General features: G+C 34.2%; 1 protein-coding gene across 1 annotated transcript in view; it reads right to left on the reverse strand.

Annotated features, from left to right (window-relative positions):
* The window catches only part of TSHR (thyroid stimulating hormone receptor), a 149,201-nt gene that overhangs the window by 47,981 nt on the left and 82,195 nt on the right, over positions 1-19,025 (reverse strand). Inside the window, exon 4 of the mRNA XM_051977467.1 lies at positions 14,573-14,647. Within this exon, the coding sequence (XP_051833427.1) occupies positions 14,573-14,647 (75 nt within the window). The remainder of the gene's footprint in view (positions 1-14,572; positions 14,648-19,025) is intronic.

Here is a 19,025-nt window from a genome sequence, read left to right on the forward strand (position 1 = left end):
ATATTATTGTTCGGTAAGAAATGACCAAATGATTTCAGAAAGGCCTGGAGAGATTTACATGAACTGATGCTGAGTGAAATGAGCAGAACCAGGAGATCATTATATACTTAACAACAATGCTATATGATGATCAATTCTGATTCAACAATATGATGAACCAGTTCCAATAGAGCAGTAATGAATTGAACCAGCTACACCCAGTGAAAGAACTCTGTGAAATGACTGTGAACCATTACATAGAATTCCCAATCCCTATATTTTTGTCCACCTGCATTTTTGATTTCCTTCACAGGTTAATTGTACACTATTTCAAAGTTCGATTCTTTTTGTACAGCAAAATAACTATATGGACATGTATACATATATTGTATTTAGCATATACTCTAACATATTTAACATATATTGGTCAACCTGCCATCTGGGGGAAAGAGTCGGGGGAAGGAGGGGAAAAATTGAAACAAAAGGTTTTGCAACTGTCAATGCTGAAAAATTACCCATGTATATATATCTTGTAAATAAAAAGATACATACATATATATATATATGTATATATATATATATACATATATACATATATATAAAGAACAGGGACTGTCTTTTGCTTTCTTTGTATCTCTAAGTGCTTAATGAGAGAAATAATTATTTTTCTCTTATATCAATAATAACCCATTAATATTGAGGGATGCAGGTTTTTTCCCTTCCTATTTCTTCATCCTCTACTCAATCGAATCTGAACAACAGGATTGATGATGAGATTTGATTTAACATTGTCCTCAATCTTTTTGAGATCTCACCCAGTTGGGAAGCTTAATTCTGCTTAAAGAGTAAAAAGAATCTAATCTAGATACATTCTAGTCATTGTGTTCTATTCAGGCAAATTTAGGTGAAGGATAGCTCCCTTTGTCTGGCTTGCTAGAAACTGGGCGTAGTTTGAGTTAAGACTGATCTAAGAATCAGTAATCTTAGACTGATAGAATCCAAGTCATGTCCCTCCTAGCCTCTCCTTAGAATAGGTCCACTTCTCCTCATAATATTCTTTCTCTCATTAATTGCTAACCAATCAGAGTTGATTGTCTTCTCTTGGGAACATACATTCTGCCAAGAACATATAAGCATTGAGAAGCCTCATGATTCATTAGTTTGTGAGAGAAAGCCAAATGATCATCTTTGTATTAATTATTTGCTGCCATAATTAATAAAGTGATTAATTATCCAGAAATTATGTCTCCCAAACTGTTTTCATGTCACATTAGTATATACTAAGTATTTAATAAATACTTGTTGACTAACTGGAGGAAAGAAATTAGTTACTATTGGTTTGTCTGTGTTGTCTTCCAAAAGAGACATAGGAGAGGAAGAGAAACTAAGAGAGGAAAAAAACAAAACAAAATATCTTTTGCACACCTAACCACAAGTAGGAGTTCTATGTTCAAGAAATGGTATGTTATAAAGTTGTTTTGAAGGGAATGAGTGAACTGCTACTCAGGTTTCAAATTCTATATGTCCATAAAGATTGTTGTAAGTAAAATACTTTGCTGAAGAAAAGATAATGTTTAAAAATGGGATGGTGCAACTTGCATAGAGTGGTAGCAATCTTGAACCAGTGTAAGATAAGAGATGAGAAAGTAAAAATTAAAACCAAGAAATCATTTTGTTATACCAAAAATAACTGGTGGATGTCAAAATAAAGATTTTAAAAGATAGATAGAATAAGATAGAATAAATCAAATTAATTTTTTAAAAGAGTTGGCCACATGGAATATTTTATATAAGTAGTTCATTACATATATAGTTTTCAGTCAAAAGGAACAATATGTGTCCAAGATAAGTTTAAAGATTGTTTTTTTCTGTTTCAATATTCACAGTCTAAAAATTGTACCTGAATGTATTTGTTACAAAAAAATTCAAATCAATTAATACTTGACTAAACTCAAGAAAATATGAATTTTAATAGTACAATAAAAACTCTGTCATAAGCATACCACTGTGCTCAATTCTTCAAAAAGAAAAACAGTTATCCCTTTCACATCAAGATTTTACCTACTGTGGTTTTGATTTATCCTGGTTTGGCAAAAAAAATTAAATGGGATTTTTTTTTGGGGGGGCAAAGACGACATACAAAGGCTAGTAGATGACAAAAAGTTTAGAAACTCAGAAATGCATAAAATATTTGTGTAGTGTTACATAATATAAATATATTTTATCAATATCTTGATAATTTCAAAAGTTCTCTTCTGGTATGAAGGGAGGGCCAGCAAATTTCATTCAGATTTTAAAAATTGTGGGGACATTATACCCCGAAACCCCATGATGTAGAAATGATAACCATATTCTGATATTTCTTTTCTCTATTGTCTTTCTAACCTGATCTCTACTCCACTTTTACAAAACAGCCTTGATTCTAAATAAATTGTCTTAGTGAGATTCTGTTTTAATTGCCTTTTTCCCTTTAGTGACCTTTGCAAAGATCAATACTTTGTAGTCCTTAAGAATAGAAATAGCAAAACCAAAACAGTTGGCCAAATATTGAAAAATTTTGAGGATAGTGTTTTTAGAGAAGGACTTGGGCAAAAGACATGACAACTTCAAAACAATAAAATATTGGAACTAGATGGCCAAGATTTTAAGGAGAAAAAATTGTGCAAGTTTGTCTTTGTTGTTTTTGAAAAGGGATATAGGATTGAAGGAGGACAAGGAAAGAGAAAGGAGTAAAAACTATTTGCATGCTCCTACGAGTCAGGTATGACTTCTCTCTGTTTAAGGGAAGTTTTGTTGGGAAGTAGTTTTACAAGGGATGAGTGCCCTATTGCTCAGGTCATCTACCTTCCTTTATGGGATTTTATTTTTTTTTAAAGGAACAAAACCAAAAAAATTTATCATCTTGAGAACAATGATTCTGTGGGATGACAGATTCAATATCATATTAATCTACAAAATGATAAAGGATCTTTCAGAAGAGAGACAAGTAAAATAGGTGAAAAGAAAATGATGAAAATTTAAATTAAGTAGCTGCTTGATCTTGTCAAGAAGAGAAATGTAACAACGAAGGATGTCTGCTTTAGAATAATTGCTTTTTTGAAAAACATTTTAGAAAAGAATAATGGAAAGTTGTAGGTGGCATTATCACTTTGAAAAAGAGTAAAAAGCAATTGAGGAGAAAATAAGTCTGCAGGGTTTGATAAGAGATCCTTCTATCAGATCATCCTGAGTACTTTTGTATGTGAAACTGGGAGGTTAACAAACAAGTAAAATGGAACAGATAAGCCAACATCCATAAAGATTTATTCTTATAAATATTGATAGCAAAACAGCCACATTTAGACTCTACCACCTCAGTTCTCTATTAATCAATCAATAGGCATATATTAAGTTGTACTGCTCGCTTAATGGCCTTTAATAAAATTCTAGCCACAAGCACTGGGTAAGGAGTAAGGCTTTGTTCTGGTTGTGCTGGGAGGTTCACCCACTCTATCACACTGTCTCCTTGATGAAGGACTGCTGTGGGTGCCTCTTTCGTAGCAAAACCTGATATTTCCACGGGTTTTTGAGTGACTCTTTCAACCACATTGGATAAAGCCAGTTCAACTTCTTTCAAAGCCTCTTGAGCTTCTTTTGTAAGCTGGTGTGGTGAATTTAAAGCAGTGTCTCCCCTTAAAATGTCATATAGGGGTTGTAATTGGTTGGTAGTTAAACCTAACATTGGACACATCCATTGGATATCTCCTATTAATTTTTGGAAATCATTTAAGGTGTTCAACCTCTCTGTTCTTAAAGACAGTTTTTGTACTATAAGTGCCTTAGGATATATTTCATGTCCTAAATATTGAAAAGGAGCATGCCTTTGAATTTTTTCTGTAGTGATATGAAGTTTGTAGTTTCTTAGTGTTTCTATGATCTTTTGTAGACATGCTTCTAACATTCGCTCCTCAGGTGCACAACCCAATATATCATCCATATAATATAATAGCATAACTTTTGGACATGCTTTTCTTACAAGAGCAGCAGCAACATACATTTGGCACATAGCAGGGTTATTTTTCATTTCCTGTGGCAAAACTGTCCATTCATATCTTTTATAAGGCTCAGCTAAATTAACACTGGGCACTGAAAAGGCAAATCTTTTCACATCCTCCTTATCTAGAGGGATAGAATAGAAACAATCCTTGATGTCTATAACCCAAAGAGGCCTTTCTCTAGGCAACTGAGTAGGAGATGGAAGTCCAGGCTGAAGAGTTCCCATAGTTTTCATCTGTTCATTTCCCTTTCTTAAATCACTTAACATTCTTCATTTTCCAGATTTCTTTTTTATAATAAATACTGGAGAATTCCAAGAACTTAGAGAAGGTTGTAAGTGTCCTTGGTCAAGTTGCTCTTGCACTATATCTACTAAGGCCTGAATTTTATCTCTTGTTAAGGGCCACTGTTCTACCCACACTGGTGTATCAGTTTTCCACTGAATAGGAACCGGTAAGAGTGCTGGCAGGCCTTCAACAGCAGCCCTGCCTAAAAAGCTGAAGTACTTAATTTTAATCCTATCTGCTGTAAAATGTCTCTCCCCCACAGATTGATGGGGATTTTTTCAACTACAAAAGGAGTGAAAACTCCTGTTTCATTTTCAAATGTCCATTTCATAGGGGCAGCACTAACTTCTGCTGCTATTGATCCTCCTACACCAGACATGTAGGTGTCTGCCTTAATCTTTGGCCAGTGACTGGGCCAGCTGGCACTTCTAAAGACAGTACAATCTGCACCTGTGTCTACCAATCCTTTTAATGGTATTCCATTTACATAAATAATGAGCATAGGTCGGTCATCTGTCACAGCTGCAGTCTAAAATATTCCTGGACTCTGCTGCTTGAAGTCAGAAACTGGGCAACCATCATCACATTGTCTACTGGGGGTATGTAACAGTAAGCCTGATGCTACTACTTCTTCTGGTTGATAAATCACAGGTTGTCTACCTGTGTTAGTGACTGGGATATTAGCTACAAATTACCCAGTTTCCCACATCAGTGTGTGAATGGCGAGGTGAAATGGTCAAGCCTACTGTGTTTGGAGGCAAGGGATCCATAGGCTGGACAGGAACAGATTTCACCTCTCCAGGGGATATCTACTGCATACAACTCTGTTTTTCTTAATTGCAATTCCTTTTTCCCCTCCGATTGCCTTTGGGCTGATTGATTGTATAATCTCCTTCTTCCATCTGCTTGCCTTTTAGTTGATTGATCATGTCTTACTATCGAATTTCTAAAGACTCTCTGAGTGTAACCTTAGCTGCCATCTTGCCCCACTGGGATCCTGAAGCTGGGCCCCGCCTCTCATTTCCCTGAGTCAATCTACATTCAGAGTCCCAGTGAAAGCTTCGGTTACATTTTGGACATGGGGTTTTGGGTTTTTTCTCACCCTGTCTTCTCATTCTATCTCCATTTCTGCAATGAGCTCTCGAATGTTCAACTTTTCCATACTGAAAACATCGACGAGTTTCTCTAGAATTCGTTTGCCAAGAAGGACCCTGTCTTCCATATTCATCATAGTTTGGGTGTAATAAGCATTTGTGCCCACTGTGGTACAGCGTCTTATGATCTCCTCTAAAGGAGCATCTTTGTCTAGTCCCGCTATAATTCTTTTGCAAACCTCATTGGCATTTTCCTTAACCAAATGTCCAGTCATTATTTCTGTTGCTGCATTGTCTCCAATGGTTCTTATTACAGCTGTTTGCAAATCAGCAAAAGGTTCATTGGGACCTTGCTCTATTTTTGTAAAAGCTTTACTTCCATCCTTCTGTCCAGGGAGAGAATTCCAAGCTTTTATTGCCGCCTTAGAAATTTGCTCATACACTGTTATAGGATAATAAATCTGTTCTGAATTCTCTTTATACTGACTTTCACCAGCTAGTTGGTCAAAAGTGATTTGTCCAATAGCTCCTGTTTGCCTGTTGCATTGGGCTTGAATCCTACATAATTCATGATACTCCTAAAGCCATAATAAATTTTGTCCTTGTTCTAGACATGTTCTAGATATGGATTTCCAGTCATTCAGGGTTAGGATTTCATAAGACAAATTATCTAGTAACATCTTAACATAAAAGGATGTAGCCCCATAAAGAGTGCTCTTCTCCAATGTAATTCAGCTAAACTCTCTCTAACCCAAAGTAACTAACTAACCCGAAGCTAGGAGCCTCTTTATATATGATTTCCCAAAGGTTGACTCCTCCTTCTGGAGGCACAGCCAAGGGAGGTGTGAATTCACAAAGTTACAAAGTTCACTTTGTGAATCCCCCATACTTGTGAACTCCAGTGAGTACTGGTGTGAACACAAGCATTGTATCAATCAGTTCTACTTAGTACCTTGTTTCAGGTTCTGGCCCAAAACATCTCTTTGGAGGATTAGATCAATGATACTGAACCATGCTAAATTAGATAATTATTGTTTCTGTCAACTCTAATAATTTAATAGTTTGTAAAGATTCCAACATTAAGTGATTGTTATATGCAATGTACTGGGTTGCTAAATTATGTGAGGTCTAGCAATGGTATTTAAAAAGGTAAAGTGGCCATACCTGATCAATTATACACAGAGAAAGATCATACTAGAGGTAGCATAATTTTAAAGGCACTCAAGCATTATTATTCCAAAATAGAGATGGGGCAGCTAGGTGATGCGGTGGATAGAGCATCAACACTGAAGTCAGGAGACCCGAATTCAAATCTGGTCTCAGACACTTAACACTTCCTAGCTGTGTGATCCTGGGCAAGTCACTTAACCCCAATTATCTGTTTGTCTCTCTCTCTCTCTCTCTCTCTCTCTCTCTCTCTCTATATATATATATACATATATATATATATATGTGTATATATATATATATATATATATATATATATATATATATATACACACATATATAGAATGGAAAAGAATGGAAGGGAAAAGTTAAGGGACAATATTTTAACTAAACAAAAGAAATGAAGAAATGATTAATAAGTATAGACTTTTCTATTCTCTTATTTTCATAAAATCTTTAAGAGGAAAGTATGATTGTGTCAGTTGTACAGGGGTGAAAGCAGGAGGTTTATTTTTCACAACAGAGCTGGAAGATATAGAGAAAAAAATCTTCCATTATATGTATTAATTTTTTTCCCTAGCAAATGATATATAGGACAAAATACTATCTTAATTTTTTCCCCTGAGGCAATTGGGGTTAAGCAATTTGCCCAGGGTCACACAGCTAGAAAATGTTAAGTGTCTGAGATCAGATTTGAATTCAGGTCCTCCTGACTACAGGGCTGGTGATCTATTCACTGCACCATCTAGCTGTCCCAGCAAAATACTATCTTAAAAGCTTTCCTTAAGAAGAAATTTATGACCAAAGAAGAACCAGAATACATTATGGAATGAAAACTGGATAATTTTGATTATATTAAGTTAAAGAGTTTTTGTACAAACAAAACCAATGCAGACACAATTAGAAGGGAAGCAGTCAGCTGGGAAAAAATTTTTACATCTAAGAGTTCTGATAAAGGCCTCATTTCTAAAATATATAGAGAATTGACTCAAATTTATAATACAAACCATTGATAAATAAATGGTCAAAGGATACGAACAGATAATTTTCAAATGAAGAAATTAAAACCATTTGTAGTCATATGAAAAAATGCTCTAAATCACTATTGATCCGAGAAATGCAAATTAAGACAACTCTGAGGCCCCATTACGCACCTCTCAGATTGGCTAAGATAGTGGGAAAAAATAATGATGAATGTTGGAGATGTATGAAAATTGGGATAGTGATATATTCATGGTTGAGTTATGAGCTGGTCCAACCATTCTGAAGAGCAGTATAAAACTACACTCAAAGAGCTATCAAACTGTGTATATCCTTTGATCCAAAAGTCTCTCTACTGGTCCTGTATTCAAAGAGATCAGAAAAGAGGAAAAAGAAACCCACGTGAGCAAAAATATTTGTAGCAGCCATTTTTGTAGTGGCAAGGAACTGGAAACTGAGTAGATGCCCATTGGATGGGGAATGGCTGAATAAATTATGGTATATGAATGTTATGGAATATTATTGTTCTGTAAGAAATGATTAACAGATTGGGCTTATATCCCAAAGAGATCTTAAAGAAGGGAAAGGGATCTGTATGTACAAGAATGTTTGTGGCAGCCCTCTACCTTTTCAAAATGCTCACATGCTATCCTTTAATAACAGATTCTCGAATTTTGTTTTGAATTGACAGGCTCATTGGCCTCTATTTTGCATTTTCCCGCTTGCCTTCTTTTGAGATTGGGGACATTTGTCTGTCTCCAGTATTGTGGCACCTTTTCAATCTCCATGATTTTTTTCAAGTCACTGACAGTAAATGGATTAGCAATCACACTTACAATTCTCAAGCAAGTAAATTCTTCTTTCTGGACCTCAGTTTCCTCATTTATAAGATGAGAAACAATGATCTAAGTGATTTCTAAAAGTTTTCCCCGTTTTTAAGAGTCATAACAATTGATTCATTCCACTAGGGATATCAAGCTAAAATCATACTATTAAGTAATAGGACTCTAAATGAGATGGACTAATTAATTCCTGAGTATGAAGTGTGATTCTTTAATCATTAATAGTCAATCCTATTATATCCAATGTTTTAGAAAAAGTGAATTAATTCAAACATGATTGATATATGAAGGAACAATGTAAGCAAAACACAAATTTCAAGTTGGCATCTGTTCAGTTTTTTCTGAGAGAAAAAGCAAGATTATGGAAAATTGAATTGCTTCACAATAACTCAGAAACTGCTCTTCCAATACCCACTTCCTCAAGCAAACATTTCTTTGTCAAGGAAAAATGCTATATTTATTGTCTATTTTTTGGTGCAGTAGAAGCTGTGAAAGAAGAAGGGCTGATTTGAATTCTTCTTACCCCCACTCCCAACCCCCACTTATTCTCCTACCCCAAGCTTTTTCTGGAGACCTGGAGTTGATACTGTTCAACTTGCTTGAGACCCAGCAGAAGACCAAGACCATGGACACAGTGACTGTTAATTGTATTCTTTATATACTTTTAAACCAGTTAACAGTTATAAAACTGTACTACCATTTTTCATTAGATTTCTATCTTTTTTTGATGTTATTGATATTTTTGAATGTTTGCTCCACATCCATTTCCCCATAAGTGCTATGGTTTTTATGGTTCAGGTTTGTATAGTATACTGTTTCTAGAGAATGCATATGTCACATTATAGAGCTGCCTATATTATCTCATACTTGTAGAGTATAATTTAATCTTCAAAAACACATGTTCTCATATGATACTTATAATTTTAACATGAGTATTTTCATGTTTATAATTCTTTCTCATTATCAAAATAGAATTTCCACAAATATTTTATGTCCATTTGTTACAAACTGAATACTTTAATAGATCCATGATTTTATCAGTGTAGATACTTCTTTCTCTACCAATTTATACTGGAAACTCTCCATACTTTTCTACTGTGGAGTTTTTGCCTGTGTCCTTCTGCAAGTTATCTATAATGTCTGCAAATATCTACAGGGGTCCTCAAACTACGACCCGCAGGCCAGATGCAGCAGCTGAGGACATTTATCCCCCTCACCCAGGGCTATAAAGTTTCTTTATTTAAAGGCCCACAAAACAAAGTTTTTATTTTTACTATAGTTGGGCCCTCCAACAGTCTGAGGGACAGTGAACTGGCCCCCTGTTTAAAAAGTTTGAGGACCCCTGCACCTAGAATCTGCAAAATGTCTAGAATGGATTCACTTAACATGCTAGAGATCTTCCTCTGATTCTTCTAGTGTTTCAAGGGCATCAATAATCAAATTATCTATTTATTGTGTATCACTGCTTTGTCATAACTAATACACCACCTTTCTTCTTGCATAGATCATCATTATTAATTGACCAGGCCTGAATATACTTAACATATATCTTTTCCACTGCCTTTTGAGTCATTTGATCAAATTGAATGATGAGGTTCTTAGGGTCCTGATGGAAAGATCCAAAGAAGATCTTTTGCTGTCCCTTCAAACTCCAGTGTTGTAAGATTCTATGATTTCTCTGTCTCCCTATACTCATGATTGTATTCTTTCTTCTACACTATACTGAAAGGCTAGAAAAGGTGTGCCTGCCTTTGAATCTTGGTCTATAACCAAATAACCCAAAAGTTCTTAACTTGGGATGCATGAATTTGTTTTTTTAAATAATATTTTGATAACTATTTCAATATAATTGGTTTCCATGATAATCCTATATATTTTACTTTATGCATTTTAAAACATTATTAAGAAAATGGGTCTGGAGGTTTCATTAGATTACCAAAAATATCCAAAACATTAAAAAAAATGAATTACCCCTATCTTAGTCTAGTGTCCCAAACCAACTCAACTTACCTATCAGAACTTTAGTCCAATACAGATGAATTATCTACTTACAGAATAAAGCTTAAATGGAGATCAACTTCCTTTCTCAATCAAAAAAGTAATTTCTGATTCAGCCACCGACCATAAAAGCTGCCTTTCTATTCTCTTCATAACTCTCTTAAGTCCTTTGCTCCATATCTATATCGATAGTATAGAGGGATGGAAGATGGATAGAGTCATACAATCTTTTTTACAATTTTTTTTTTCCTGAGGCAATTCGGGTTAAGTGACTTGCCCAGAGTCATACAGCTATGAAGAGTTAAATGTCTGAGATCAAATTTGAATTCAGGTCCTTTTGACTTCAGGGCTGGTACTCTATCCACTGTGCCACCTTGCTGCCCTCCCTTTTTACATTTCAATCAGTTATTGAGCACCTCCTTGCTATAAAAGATAAAATAAATAGAAAACACAGTTCCTCTTATCTGAGTGCATTGTAAAGAAGATTGGACTTGAAGTTCTAAGATTTCTTAAACCAATTAGATTAATACTGGCCATTGTCCCATGTATTATAACCTTTCTGAACCTTGGTTCATGTGTAAAATGAGAATGTTGGAATGGATAATCTCTGAGATCCCTTCCTGCTATAACAGCAACAACAATAATAAAGATGATTATAATTAATGTCACGAATTTATCATCATTAATGTTATTATTATCATATTGTTTTAAAAGTTTGCAAAGCACTTTATATACATTCTCATATTTGATCCTTAAAACAATCTTATGAGGTAGGTTCTGTTTTTAATCTCCATTTTATTTATGAGAAAACTCAAGCTGAAAGAGATTCAATGACTTATTCAGGATAACATAACAGCTAGCTGAGGCAGGATCCAGACTTGGGTCTTCCTGACTCAGCTAGTACTCTATACACTGTGCTACCTTGTTGCCTTTAACATTACTTAATTCTAAACCAGGAAAACTCTGAAGAAAGAACCTGCTTGGTCACTCATGCTATATTTTATTAATCCTTTCCCATTACTTCTCTTTTTATTCTGAAAAAAAGAAAAGAGAACTTTGTACAAGAACTTTTTAATATATTACTTTTCATTTTTTCATTGAATTTTAAAAAAACAGAAATTCAGATTGAATGTGACTGTTCACTGTTTAAGGGGCAGGGTTACTGCAAATCAGCAGACTAATTTGGCATAGTTTGTTGATTTAATCAAATATCAGAGTCTACAGTTCCTTTTTCCTTCCAAATATCCATCCTAAACCTCAAGAAGAGCCAAGAACAAGCCTCTCGAGAAATCTGCTTGCCCAATGAAATCAGCTTTATGGCAGGAACATAAATCCATCAAGCCTCATGGTAAATTATAATCCTGGAAGAAATGGAATTGGGGAAAGAATAAAGGATTCTATATAGGAACAGAGCAGAAAGAAGAGCTAGAGTACTAGAAATCATTAGCATGGAGTACAACATTTAAGAAAAATCTTCTCCAGTAATATTGTTCCTCTAAATGATTTAAATGACCCTGAATTGTTCCACTTCAGTTTGGCTTGGGTTGCTAAGTTGATGGAAGTAATGAAATTGAACTGAGATTCCAGGCAAGGGTGGGAGTGAAACCGACAGTTAAGAGAGACTGTAACTAGAGAAAATTTCAGCATAAGACAGACTACACCGGGCCGAGCGCTGGGTGGGAGAAACTAGAATAGCACCTGCTCAAACAGTGCAATTAATCTCAAACTTTCATAAGCACTAGATAATCTTATAGTATCTTAAAGGGGAAAAAATACAAATGTAAAAATGACTTTGGACATTGTTTTTAAAAAGAAACCAGCTAGAAGACCATTAGTTACAAAATGAACACTGAAGTCATTAACCAGGCACTGTATTTTTCAAACTTACATACTTTGTTTTCTTTTTAAAGCATTCTTCAGAATAATGGAAAGGTCAATCTGACCTTCAGTATTCAATACATGTGGAGCTCAAAGAGCTCAATTTAATTCCATAAACATCTATTAAGCAAGGCATAATAATCTGTTTTATTTAAATGTGATTTAAATTTGTACCACCTAGACTAGAAGGATCCTCAGATGTATTTTAAGGAATTTTGACATTAACTGTGCACTTTACAATTAAGAATGTTAAGAACCAAAGAAATTCAATGATTTGACCACAATCACACAGATAATAAATGGAATAGATCAGAAATGACCCCAGGTTTTCTGACTCCAAATATAGGAATTTTCCTACTACATCATGAATACCCATTTATTTTTACCCATTATCCAGAATACCTTATGATAGATGCTAAAAACAAAACAAAACAAAACAAAACCCAACAACAAACAACTACCTGATTTTAACTAATTGAAAAGAATTATGAAGTGGACTGACTACAAATCAAAAAAACTGGATTTGAGGGCTGATTAGTTACTGTGATTTGGAGCGTCATTTGGTTTTTTTGAAGTTGTCTTCTTATATAGACAATTAAAGATAATAATAATCATATTTGCACTTCTTATATTCCAGAGTTGTTAAAATAAAATGATAAAATTGAATAAAGAATTCCAGATTTGGGCACCATATAAATATTAGTCATTCATTCTTTAATATAATTTTCCAAGTGATGACATGTATGTATACATACATATATATTATATTGTTGTGATACTAGGAAGTTTTGAGTCTTGAATCTAAAATAATATAACAAAATAACCATGTAACATAATATAATGGAATATAGTATATAATATGATGTAACAATAAATATGTTATATAAAATGTAAGATAATATAGAATAACATAAAGTTATATTATGGTAGTATGTAGATGGAATAGAATAGAATAGTGGAGAGAGCAGTATAGCATAGTGGACAGATAGCTGGCTCTCAAGTCAGGTAGATTTGTGTTAGGCATATTTTGGCATAATCTGTGTGATCTTTGACAAGTCAATTAACCTTTAAGTGTTCCAAGTAACTATTGAAATTGCAGAGAAGGGGTTGGAAAAGGAAATTTACTTTCTTAGGAATTCTGTAAACAAATGAAATCACAACTCTACTCCCTAACCATATATATATGTATACATATGTCATTTATGCATATATATGTAGGTGTGTTTGTTAAAGGTTTGCATATTAAAAACTTAATCCATTACAGGTTATTATAAATTATAATTTTTCCATTAAATTATGTCATTTTATTTGTACTATTTTTCTTTGGTTCATCATATAGATATAATAAACATAACAAGTAATTATAGTAAGCCAATAATGGGTTAAAAATCCTTTAACATGCAAAAAATTAATTGCTTAAGCCAATTTAATTTATATTCAAAGGATTTTTTAGCCTATTAAACCCTTGGTTTTAAAGAGTTACTGATTTTTTGGACTGGATTCTCCTTCCCAGTAAGATTTTGAAAACTCAAAAACCCCCAAGAATTTCATGCATACTGTCTGAATTATCACAGATTTTGAATTAGTAGGGTTTTACTGTACTTTGATAATCACCACTGCATGTTTGTTTTAGCACCAAGACTCCAAAAACATTATGTAACAGGAGAACATAAAATAATCATATAACCAAAGAAGGTATTTATATCCCAGCATGTCTTGTACTTTAGCAATTATATAAACATAACCAATGTCAATTCAGGGAAATTTTACAAATCTCTGGGTTTGGAGAAAAGATTCAAGAAAACACTTGCATTTGCGGAACACATCATGAAAGAAATTACGTTTTGAAGTTTGGTAAATCTAGCATATTCACATTTTTACATTTTAAAAACATTACTGGAGCTGTTTGATATTCTTTGTCAATCATTCAATATTAAATATCTACTATGTACCAGGCCTCCATTGAATCCAGTTCTCAGTTTTAAGACATTGAACTTATTATTATCCCAAATAACTACAACACTTCTATATTATATGATTTGATTTATTAGCTTCACCAAAGGCCTTAAAATTATAAACCTTCTATTTATTTATACTAAAAAGTCCATTCTAAAGTTGCTCCTGAGAACAATACTTTTCATTTCATTAGCATACTGGTATAATTAAATCTTTATGGCATTGGGTCCTTCATAATTTCATAATTTTGACCAACATTATAGGTTTATGATGCTCACCATAATTTAAGACATTATCCTTGTTAATTATTTGAGGATGTGACTTGTTTCCAAATAGTATATTTTGTCATACTTACATATGAGTCATCTTACTCAAATTGTAGAATGAATGGGCCTCCAGTCTTTGTAGAGTTACATCTATGGATAAGTAGCTAAACACCACAGAAATATAAGACAAAAAAGGGGAATTAATAGTTGTGAAGTAAAAACATACCGTTAATTTATGGCAACCTATGAGCCAAAGACCTCAGATATTATAACATGACAACTTTGATATAGAATATATATATGTACATGCATAATGTGAGCATACACATACTTTGCTAGTAATATCATGAGAGACAAGTACTCTGCTCTAAAACATTCATCATCTCTCAGTGGGGCCATAGAGATGGAAAAGAGTATGGGGAGGAGAGAGATAGTCTTTTTATTTGTATATACATCACATTTTTTTTTTTTTTGAGGCAATTGAGGTTAAGTGACTTGTCCAGGGTCACACAGCTAGGAAGTGTTAAATGTCTGAGGTTGGATTTGAACTCAGGTCCTACTGACTTCAGGGCTAGCACTCTATCCACTGCACCATCTAGCTGCCCTCATCATATTCTTTAAAAAAGATATTTTTTCAATTCAAGGAACAAAACAAATATTTCCCTAACAGTTCAAAAAAAAAAAAAAAGATTGTACACGAAATTGCAAATATGCTATGTAAGTTCCAGTGGGTCTTTCAAGTTCAGGCAAGGGTACTTAATGGACTAATTACAAGAATAGCTCTTGTTAAAAATCTATAGTCATCTCTTCTTGATTGAGAATCATTGATTTGAAGCTGCCTTAGAGAATACAGAATCTACCCTTCACTTTATAAATAAGGAAACTGAAGCATAGAAAAAGGTGACTTCCTGAGGGACTTAGCAAGGAATCTACTCTATGTAGATTCTCTTTAAAAATTTCAAACTTTTAGCATCAAGGAACAGATATCCAAATCATCTTATTAATAAAATGAAAATTGATGATTTAAAAAATTTTCTCAAATTTCCTTTTGTGGTGGAAATAGTTGGTTGGTTGTTGATTGTTACTTCATTCTAGAAGAGACCCAAAATGACATACTATGTTAGAATCAAGTTATCATGTGTGTGACTGTGACTGTTCACACCAATACAAGCTCAGAGTGCTCTGCCATAGGTCGGATACAAATGAACATTTGGGGTGGATACTCTAACTTTACTTATCTTATATTTCTTTTGAGCTTCTTCAATTCTGCTTTGCTTATAGAGGGCAGAATCTTCTCTGATGGGGGCACGCCATGCTGGGTGATCCTGTGCAGCATCTTCCATGTCATAAATCAATTTTAAAGTTTTTACAGATGCAACAATCTAGGTGACTTTTCTAATTGGAGATATTTCCATGACATTTCAGAAATGTGATCATTAAAAATGGTATTATAGTTTCAATTTCACCTGCTTATAGAGGAATTACATGGATAAAATCTTTATAAGTGGATTGCTACTTGACTGTTTTTGAATTATTTTCACAATGCTTATGATCGATTTCACTAACGGTGCCCTTATTTACTTTTTGAATTGTCTATGTTTTAAAGGATCATCCTTTGATTGACCAGGTCTTGAGACCTAGAACCTTTTGTAGATGGGATAACATCAGATGCTTTAGAATTCAATCCTATGTGGGGAGTCAGAGGAAATACTGTGAGGAAAGGAAAGGCATTAAAACAAAGTAATTTCACTGTGTAGGGATAGGGTTAAGTTTGTGGGTTGTTTGGATTTTGTTTTTCTTTTTAAATTGCATCCATAATTTAATCAGAATAGGGAACTCCCAGTGAAGAAAATTTCTTTGCTAACTTTGCCGGGGGTCACATAGCCCATATGTCAGGGACAGAACTTTGATCTTGCTACTTCTTATATACTATGTATAGTCATATGTATATCTAACTATTTACGTGTTGTCTTCCCAATTAGAATGTAAGCTCTTGGAGAGCAGGAACCATATTTTTGCCTTTCTTTGTATTTTCAGCATTTAGTACAGAGTTTGGTACATAGTAAAGGCACAATAACTGCTTTTTCATTGATTGAATGATAGCGCCTACAGGAGCTTTGCAATTATCTGGTAAAGAGAACATGGGACTACATACATCTCTAGCATAGTTAGCATTCCAAATCAGGAAATTGATATAAATGCTGATATTAATCCCTCTAGAAAGGAAAAAAAATAGTTCTCTTTTTATCATTCACATTTTTTCCCCCTAAGGTATTGTGAGAGGTGGTGTTGCATAGTAGATAGTCAGGGTTAAAACTTTGTTGTAAAGCATCCTGAGTATGACTCTGGGCAAATCACTTCACCTCCCAGCCCCCTTTACCCACCCTCATCCCCTACCCCCCAAAAGTCTTAAAAACTATAGGTTACTGAGCAGGTGCAGATTCTATTAGCAAAGGAAATTTACCTCACTGGGAAATTTAGTCTCTCTCTTTTTTTTTTCTTCTGTCCCATCTGGTAATTTTGTAAAAGTGCTTTAAACAAATGATTTCACATCAATTCTGAATACCACACAAATTATTATAACAAGAAAGGAAAAAGGAAAAATGGGTCCTTCTGCAAGTTAAAGTAAGCAAATAAAGTGATTGAGAGAGCTGTTGCTAAGATTTTATTTGTGATATTTTCAAAAAATATCCTTGCTTTGAATTTGCAAATTAAAAACAAAACATAATGGAAAGAAGTTGTTTACCTTTTGGAATAGATAGCTTTTGCTTAGAAAGATGAATGAATATAACTTGGGTAGGTATTGTTTAAGGGAGCTAGTACAAAACATACACCAATTTTGTTTACTTAGGTGAATTTGTACCCTTGTCCCCAAAAGACTCAGGAAGATATCCTGGTGAATCTCATAGATCTCATAGAAAGGAAGAAAGAAGCATTTAGTAAGCATCTACTGTGTCAGGCACTTTACAAATATTATCATTTGTTCCTCACCACAATTCTGGGAGATGGGTGTTATTCTCTTTCAGTTGAAGAAACAGGCAGATAGGAGTTAAGTAAGTTTCTCAGAGTCACACAGATAAGAGACTCTGGATATGAATTAAGGTCATTCTGATTTGAGGTTTAGTGCTCTATCCATTGAGCTACCAAGGTGCCTCAATGGAATGAAATATCATAAAATCATAAACTTAGTTTAAAGGAACTTAAAGGCTATCTGGCCTAACCCCTTCATTTTCATAGAGGAGGAATTTGAATCCCAAGAAAACTGAATAACCTTGGGGTTATGTAGCAGATGACAGAAGATTTAATCCATGTCCTCTGTCTCCAAAGGTAGCACTAGGTCAAAAGAAAGGTTCATAAACCTAAGATTCTCATGATCTATTTGTAGATGGAGAAGGCTGGAGGGTAATTTTCTTTAGATTTCAGTTTCAATCCAACAGGTTTAGAAATTACCAAATAGAGGATGGCTGATTAGAAGTCTCATCAATGTCCCTATTCTGGGGAACCTTCTGTCCTCTCACCAGGATGATATGTTGAATGCAATGACCTCTAGAGGCATGGTCTCAAATAGCTCCCCTGTGATATTTTGTGGTGTGTGATTATAGGGGATTGATGACCAGGAATTTAGTGGAGAAAACAAATGTTAGGATCTGTACAACCAGGCATCAGTCTATTGTCAGAAATTTTACTATAGAGAGATAGGATAGGATATAGTGCTAGCTTGGAGGGCCAGTAGTGTCAAAAATCAAAACAAAATTGTTAAGTCCTACTTAAAAAGGAAATAAAATGTTGGGCATTTTAAAACAACATAACATTCCTTTTTTGCTTTCTTACAATATATCCTATGCCTTCTATATCATCTCTAACTCTAGTGACATGACAAGACAACATAAAGCTTCATTGAAAAGCAGGAGGATCACCAATGCTGGAGTCAAGAGGACTTGAGTTCAAATCCAGCTACAGAAACTTAACACTTTCTATCTATGTGACTCTCAGCAAGTCACTTAACTCCAATTGCCTTGAAAAAAAAAAGAAAAAAAAAGTAGAAGAAAAGTAGATTGGAGGGCAATGAATATTTCACTACACTTAAAATAACTAATGAAATCTCTTGCTTTGATAGTTTTATCAGGTGAGAACAGCTCTATTAATAGAGTTCAATCAGCCAAAAGCACAAAACTACATCCTTGTCTTGTCTTGGGGATCTCCTATAAAATAGCTAGTCAGTTCAGAAACCAAATTTTAAGTGTTTGGCAGATTATCTTAAATTGACAAGCATAGACTGTATTTTCCCCTTTTTTTTGGTATTACCAGAACTTAGTAAGTACTTAATAAGTGTTTATTTGAGTTAAATTGAGAGGAGTAACTAGGTGCAAAACTTATTTCAGAAAGGTGCCTTAATTGTCTTGCTATTTTTGTTGTTATTGTTGTTGAGTTGTAACTGATTCTTTGAGATTCCATTTGAGGTTTTCTTGGCAGAGATAATGGAATAGTTTGCCATTTCCTGCTCTAGCTTATTTTACAGATGAGAAACTGAGACAAATAGGG

This window comes from Antechinus flavipes, chromosome 2 (genome assembly GCF_016432865.1).
Source record: "Antechinus flavipes isolate AdamAnt ecotype Samford, QLD, Australia chromosome 2, AdamAnt_v2, whole genome shotgun sequence".
Classification (NCBI taxonomy): domain Eukaryota; kingdom Metazoa; phylum Chordata; class Mammalia; order Dasyuromorphia; family Dasyuridae; genus Antechinus; species Antechinus flavipes.